Source organism: Euphorbia lathyris, chromosome 8 (assembly GCF_963576675.1).
Source record: "Euphorbia lathyris chromosome 8, ddEupLath1.1, whole genome shotgun sequence".
Taxonomy (NCBI): Eukaryota; Viridiplantae; Streptophyta; class Magnoliopsida; order Malpighiales; family Euphorbiaceae; genus Euphorbia; species Euphorbia lathyris.
This window is the reverse complement of record NC_088917.1, coordinates 62,280,669-62,288,355: the sequence shown is the minus strand read 5'-3', so window position 1 is coordinate 62,288,355 and position 7,687 is coordinate 62,280,669. Positions and strand designations below refer to the sequence as shown.

The window sequence follows — 7,687 nt, the reverse complement described above, 5'->3', positions numbered from 1 at the left end:
TCACCATTAGAATCCTTAATGGCCTCAATTCTATTTCTCTGCCTTCTGATCAGGGTAGAGAGATGGAAGTATTTGGTATTACGATCCCCATCTCTAATCCAGGACTTCCGAGACTTCTGGAACCAAAGGAACTCCTTGCAACATTAATGAATAAAATTTAATTGATAAATTTTAATATTGAATTAGTCATTTATTGATCAATCAAATCTCATCCTTTCATTTTGTAATTAAAGATTTCAACTCGAGATATCTCTATCCTTAGCTAACTACTTAAACTTTGGCAAACATGATAGTTACCTTTTGGGCTCTATGCGATCTTGCCGCTGTGCAACACATTTTTCTGAGGACGAATTGAGGGAACTCTCAAGCTATTCAACCTTCAAACTCAAAAATTTCGATTTCTTCCTGCAAAAAATACAAAGAGATGGCTGTGGAGGCAGAAAGCGCAGCTGCAAGAGCTATGGCTATGGAGGCTATCAACCATTTTGAATATCCACTGGAAGCCATTGAAGACTTACTTTTGGGGACTGAAATCTGCGGGACCAGTTCTAGGGTTTAAGCTCGCTCATCAATGGCGACCTAATCAATTGCAACATCCATCTAGTCAGAACGATGCCAGCCCATCCCAGCCTGGCCCGGACAAATGGGCCGCGGCCCTTCCCTACAAATCGAACGTTCTTAATGATAAGCTCATCTTCTCCTAATTCATTCAAGCTGTTTTCTCTCTCTCTCGGTCGCTATCTTTCAAGGCGTCAGGATTTTAGGGATTGCTGCTTCTCAATAAAAAATAAAACGACATTAATGAATAAATGTTAGGTATGTCTGTTCCTTTGACTTCATTTTTCTGCAATTTATTTGGCTGCATACTGTTCTATTTCTTCAAGCTCTAATTTACTAGTTTTAAATATGTGGAAACCAGTGAAGGGCTTCTTTGTGTTATTGCTTTCAGTGTCCATTTCCTTATTTGGGACCAGTTCCAGTTACATTTTCAGCCATTATTTCTTAACTTCTAATTCATTAGACACTGAAGCAACACATTTATCTGAAAGGTTTTGTAACTTGTACCATTCACAAGTTTTTCAAGAATATTCGAATCTTAGATACAGAATTCAGGTTATTAATGTAGTATGCCTGCTTTTGAATTGCAAGCTACCTCTGTTATCACTTTTGAATCACTAGAATAACTACTGTGAACCTTCCTGCCAATTCACATGTTCTCCTTGTCTACTTCATTTTTTTCCCCATCTCTTTTTGCATGTGTGTCTATTTGAATCTATATACTTTTGAAGCACTAAAATGACTCATATGATATCCCTACAGGAAACTAGCTGAATTCCATGGTAATACTCCTATCATACCCAAGTGTTCAAATATGACGGAGAATTGCTACATTTGGGGTCCATTGAGGGAAGAATTCACCTTTCCTGAAAATTCAGCTCCCTTCAACAGTTGTCATGCCTCTACCATTCTTGAGGTAATATAATCCACTAGCAGTTTCTTTTCACCTTCATTTCAAATAGTCATATCAAGAGAGGTTTACCAGATTGTGGCTGATAGATGTGCATTGTGCAGGTGGACAAAGATCATTTTTTAGTTGCATATTTTGGAGGTACATCTGAGGGAGCACCTGATGTAAAGATTTGGTTGCAGACGTTCAAAGTAATATTTCATTACATCATTTCAGATTTAATAGGATAGTAAAACTTTTGCTGATGCAATGATGCATCTATCTCTTGCAAATTGCAATAAAATTTGCAACAGTTATCAGTAGTACGATACCTACAGTTTTTATGATGCAACCCGTGTATTGCCACTTCAGGTGGTAAAAAGTGAAATATTAGCATTTTCTTAGCTGCAAAGTTATTGCAAATTGGTGGTGAGGAAATTCCTGATTAATGACTTGATTAGTTAAGACTATTAAAAAAAATTCCCTTCAAAAGTCAGTTTGATGTAACTGTAGTACATAATAGTTTGCTTTGTGAAATCCTGTTGGTCCTTGACTTTGAAGATTAAAGCTGAGTTGGTATTTATTGGACAGGATGGTTGTTGGAAATCACCCATTGCTGTTGACGAAGAACCCGAAGTTCCTATGTGGAACCCAGTACTATTCAAATTACCATCAGAAGAGGTGCTCCTGTTCTATAAAATTGGTCAAGAAGTTCAAAAGTATAATTTCTAGACTTCATGGGTTTCTAACTTTGCAGTATTGCAGTTCAGATTTTCTTACTCATGTATATTTCTTGAAAACTGTTATGCAAATTTCAGTTTGTTGTCTGCTGTTGTGAGGATCTAAATACACTAATATGACTTTCTATATATACTTGGACTTGATAAATGTTTTACATTATTGCTAAATATCTATGGGAAGATTGATACAATAAAGGATCCATTATGCCTATAAAAAGAGGAAGACCTAAAGTACTCTGGATTAGAATTTATGAGGATATGCCCTTCCCATTTCCTAATCAGGTTATGACCACGGCTTCTTGGTTTTTACTCTTTGTAAAGAAACTTGAAATGAACTATTTTGTTTAATAAATATATGCCTTTTACCAGCAACACTTTGATTCTAGGTGTGCTAGCTGTTTTTATAAGTTTATTTTTTTTACTTCATATTTTATAAAGTTATGCCATACTCTTTTCAACCTAAGGAAATGAAGCTTGGTTTTAGCTTCTGGTTACTGGTGCATTTTCTCTCCATAATTCAGATATCTTCGTAATTTCCAGATGGAGTGGATGCTTGAAACGGTCATATGATAAGGGGGTTACTTGGACAGATAGGGAACAACTACCTCCTGGCATTTTAGGACCATCAAAAAATAAGGTGTAGTTTGAAATTTTTGTATTCTCCTAATCTTTATGAGAAAATCAAGTTTCTTTATGCTGATATGATATGTGAATGTCCTACAGCCTATCTTGCTAGAAAATGGGCTATTGCTTTGTGGATCATCAGTAGAAAGTTGGAATTCCTGGGGTGCATGGATGGAGGTTGTAAACTCGTAATAACTCACTTGCGTGAGCACTTGGAATCTAATGATGTCTGCAAAATCAGTTGATGTATTTTTGTCCCTCGCATGGAACAGGTAACGTCAGATGCTGGTAAGTTATGGAAAAAGTATGGTCCAATTTACGTTGAAAATACATCTCTCAGCGTAATTCAACCAGTCCCATTCCAGACTGCAAATAAGACATTGCGAGTTCTACTCCGATCCTTCCAGGGCATCGATAGAATTTGTATGTCAGAATCCTATGATGGTGGCCTGAACTGGGGTTATGCAAAGCCCACTGAACTCCCCAACCCAAACTCAGGTTAAATTTTTTGGCTTGTCTAATGCACAGATTGACGAGAAACTTAACAGAAAACAAGGATTCACTTCTATATTGGCTTGTTCACATTCAACTGTCTAGGATTTTGCTGTTTATGTTTTATTTTTTCTGCAGAATGATGGAACAGTTCAAATACGTTATCGTTTACTGACAGTATGCTATTGTGTACTAGGTATTGATGGAGTTAAACTACGGGATGGTCGCCTTGTACTTGCTTATAACACAGTCTCCAGAGGTGTGCTTAAAGTTGCAGTGTCTGAAAATGATGGTGACTCGTGGAATGATGTTATTACACTGGAGGAAAATATGGAAATGGAATTTTCCTATCCAGCAGTTATCCAGGCTAGTGATGGATCTATTCACATCTCTTACACATATAATAGAACACAGATTAAGGTATTAAGCTTAAAGTTTGGGAAATACATGTCCATGTTTAAATAGGGGATTTAAGTGGTTCTTTTTGTTGTTGTGCTCATTTTGAAGAATTCTAGATAGGAAATTTAACATGTTCTTCACATTTTTGGTTGTTAGCATGTTGTTCTCCAACCGAGGCAAGAGATATGACTGAGATAGTTTAGTGGTATGTTTCATTATCTGATTCTTCTTTGAATACAAAATTTACATCATTTATACTTCTATTGCTACTTTTTCTTTTACTTTTGGCCTGTTTTCTTTTTCTATTATTTTCTGTGCTTAATACAACTAAAACATATGCTTAAGGCATAATAAATGTTCTGTGTTTGAGAATAATTATAAAAAAAAATTTAGTCTCTCTTTTTTAAATAAAATTACAGACTTGTATGTGAAGACTATTTTATGCCATGTGAATTGCTGTGGGTGGAGGGAGATTTTGTTCTATCCATTTCATGGCTGTTCATTGCATTCAATTCAATAGCTTCTTTTATTTCAATCCACTCATAGAAATATCTACTTCCTGTTTCGGTGATAACGAGCATGCTGAAAGTGTCGTTGATAATCTGCAATATTTGTCTTCCTTAACCTGGATAATTCTCCCAATTTATTACTGCGAATGGTTGGACCAAATCTCAAGTTGCATTAGCTCTTGAACTCCTCCAAGTCATGTTTTGGTCAGTCTTGATGGAAGGAAGGCAACCCTACCTTTGCCTTGGGTTGCTGAACTGTTCACATCTATTCAACCAGGCAAAGGGTCATGAGATAGGGAAATTTAGTTTGGAAAATATTGGACCATGGTCTTAGTTTGTCTTTCTCCATGCTTTGGGTCAAGACTTTCAGCTGTGTTTTCTCTGTTTCTCGATCACTCCTTAGACATCTCCTCCAGGTGAGCGGACATGACACTTTGGTGTGCCTCATCCTATGCCTGATCCTCTTGGTAAAAAGCTAAGAAGGCTTCAAACTGTTGTTGCAAAGTTTGAAGTTCACCCATAACTCCTCGCTTTGCTACAAGTTGTCAGGAAAATTGGATTTTGAGATCATGTTGTACGCCGAAATCCCTTGCTTCTTAGTTGTATTCTAGTTAACTTGTTCTTGGACTTTTAATCAAACCAACATACTGCACTTCAACTTAATATTGTTCTATTACTACTCTACTACTGCCACTAAACCCAACCAGCATGAATGAACCTATAATAAACTTGGCATGGGCTTTTGCTGGCCTGTATTGGCGACAAGTAGTCCAACACTACACGGGTATTATCCGCTTTGACCCAAATCCTATACCTTGGGCTTCAGGGCCTTAGAACTCTCTACATGAGTTGGAAACACAACTTACGCCTAGGTGCCATCAAATTGTGAAAGATTAATTGACTAATTACAATTGAAACTATGATTAAGCTATATACCCAAATTCATTGCAATCCATCTAACCCATTTTTACACCTTTTTGTTGGAAGATGTTCTTGACTTTGTCCCCTCAAGTCGAACATCGTGGCTGTCATTGTTGTGAATCTTTCCTCAAGGCAGACATATCTTGGGTTTTTCCTTCCACCTCTTCCTGCCACTTTACGGTTTTGAACCGCTCGTATGCTCTTTTCTAACCCCTTTTACTGTTGACCAATGTGACCAGCATGTAACCTTCATTATAAAGCTGATTGAAATGATATTCTGAGCAACTTTAATTTTTGAACTTTTTGGTTTTTAGGTCATGTAGGTGTTGTTTGGTTAGGAGATAGAAAGTAATTGTTTAGAGAAGGAAAACTTCAAAAATGGTGATCCTGAAAATTGAAAACATGGTTCCATAGGAAATGTAGTTTAAACAACTTTAATTCTTGGACTTTTTCCATTTTGAAGTTGTCATCAGTCATTTTAAGGGGCTCCTATGTTAGTAAAGGGTAAAGTTTAGCAACTTTTATGTCGGGTTTGGAAGTTTGGGGGCCATAAAGAAAGTAAAAGCAAAGTTAAGTGGTCATTGGACCCTAATATCAAAGGAATACTCGGAATATGTTTAATATTTGCATTGTAATATAATGTCCTACAAGTTCCTATACACTTAGAAGTCACACTGCTAACAAATATATATTAGCATGCAAAAAGTGATCTGGAATGGGAAGTTTTATGAAAGTAGCATGCTGATGCTATGATAAATTTCATTTCTCTCCCTGGAATATTTGTTATTTCATTTTCTGAACTGCAATTGATATTATGATGTGTTAGAATACCCTGAATTGATGTTTGCTTAACTTGTATGGACATGCAGCAACTTCAGAATTTCATGGATGAACAGCTTGAGGATTGGAATTCTGATAAATTTCTGCAGTCTAAGGTATGTGTTAGTTTTTGGTAAACCAAAGAACAAGAAAAACAATGATGAGCTGAGGTTTACAAAATGTCAAAATGTTGTCTGTTTGGTTGATTAATTATTAATTGTGATAAAGAACTAGTTGTTGTATGTGGCAAATAAACTTTCATCATTTACAGCTTCAAACATATGAAAATATTGTAGTATTTGAGAAGAATTTTATTTACAGTATTTTGGGGATTTGAGAGGTGACAAAGTTGGGGTCAAAGAGCTGTAGCTATAATTGTTTGTTTTCTATTTATGGCAACTGAATTGAATGAGGCAATAATACAATGTGGTGTTGTCGTTTTTATCTCATTTATTTGTTTCATCGACTATTTAGTCGGCACCTGTCTCCTACATTTCCTTGTTCATACATTAAAGGGATGATATTGATAAAAATATCTCCAACCAAACTCACCAATTTTATGCTTATTAGTGTAAATGGTTTAATTTCAAGTGTCTAATATTGTTACCCTCAAGACTTTCGACTCATTTAGTTGTGTTATTTCATAATAGTGAGAATTGAGTTGAATTTTAAGTGTTTAATAATGAAAGTAAAAATTAAGGCAAATCATAAAAATCAATTATTTTGATAATAATATTTTAAGTTCAATATATTATCGACTAATATTTTTTATATTCAATATTTATTTATTTATTTATCAAACAGTTATATGATTTAATACTTTCCATTTTTATAATATTCAACATTTATACTGACTAACTGTTGTTTCCCTAAAAAAAGGGTGGTGTTTGATAATACAAGTAAAAATTAAGTCTTGGAAAAAAAATAATGAATTTTTAAGTGTTAAACATTATAAATACTTAAACTATCAAATGGTGGAATTATTTAACAAATATTAAACATAAAGTACTAAGTATTAAATTTAATAATATTATGTTTTTATTACTGGTTAATTTCAAGTAAAATATTCTGATTTATGAGAATAAGTTATTTTTTTAGTTAACTTTTTTTTTATTTTAAAAATGTTATCAAACAAATTATTTATTTATTTTTTTTTTATGAAAACAAATTAAAAATTAATAAACACTATCAAGGACGGAGCTAAGGAGGTTTCCAGGGGGTCGATCAATCCTTCGGCTCGTCTGAAATTTCTAGTTTAGGGTTCTAACCCCTGGATTTAGTCTCCATATTCTATAGCTGGGAGTCTCTCCCTTAGCTACGGTGGACGAGAAAGAAGATCAGGCTTCCCTCATCTTCTTCCTCAAATTATATGTTTTTTTTTTTCTTTTTTGTAATTTAGCGCCACTTAAAAAAACGATGCTGTTTCATGCGGTTAGCAATTAAAAAAAGGGTGTTGTTAAACATAGGCTCAATTTCCCACCTCTAGTTCCGTGAAAGGACGAAAATACCCTTTGAGGCTTTGAGGTGGGAAATGGGGGAAAATACCTCTCCCAGCTCGTGGGCGTGAGGTAATCACACCTCACCCTGTGGTGAGGCGTGAGGCTATCACGTCCGCACCTACGGTGAGGCGTGATAGCCTCACGCCTCACCCTGTGGTGAGGCGTGATTATCTCACGCCCGCATGAATAAATTCCAAAAAAATTTAGTTGTTGATGATTGTGGTTAACTCGAATTAA

The 7,687-nt window shown here is 35.3% G+C and overlaps 1 protein-coding gene across 2 annotated transcripts; it reads left to right on the top strand.

Annotated features, from left to right (window-relative positions):
• The first annotated feature begins 320 nt into the window (after positions 1–320).
• Positions 321–6,299, top strand: LOC136203770 (uncharacterized). 2 transcript variants are annotated; one of them, XM_065994995.1, is made up of 10 exons: positions 321–816; positions 1,321–1,474; positions 1,573–1,659; positions 2,039–2,166; positions 2,728–2,824; positions 2,911–2,988; positions 3,084–3,309; positions 3,500–3,723; positions 3,859–3,907; positions 6,002–6,299. In XM_065994995.1, the coding sequence occupies exons 2-9, from the start codon at positions 1,373–1,375 to the stop codon at positions 3,889–3,891; spliced, it is 975 nt and encodes a 324-aa protein (XP_065851067.1). In that variant the 5' UTR covers positions 321–816; positions 1,321–1,372; the 3' UTR covers positions 3,892–3,907; positions 6,002–6,299. The 2 variants fall into 2 exon arrangements, with proteins under 2 accessions (XP_065851067.1, XP_065851066.1); XM_065994994.1 differs by lacking the exon at positions 321–816 and adding an exon at positions 865–1,049.
• Positions 6,300–7,687: the final 1,388 nt, after the last annotated feature.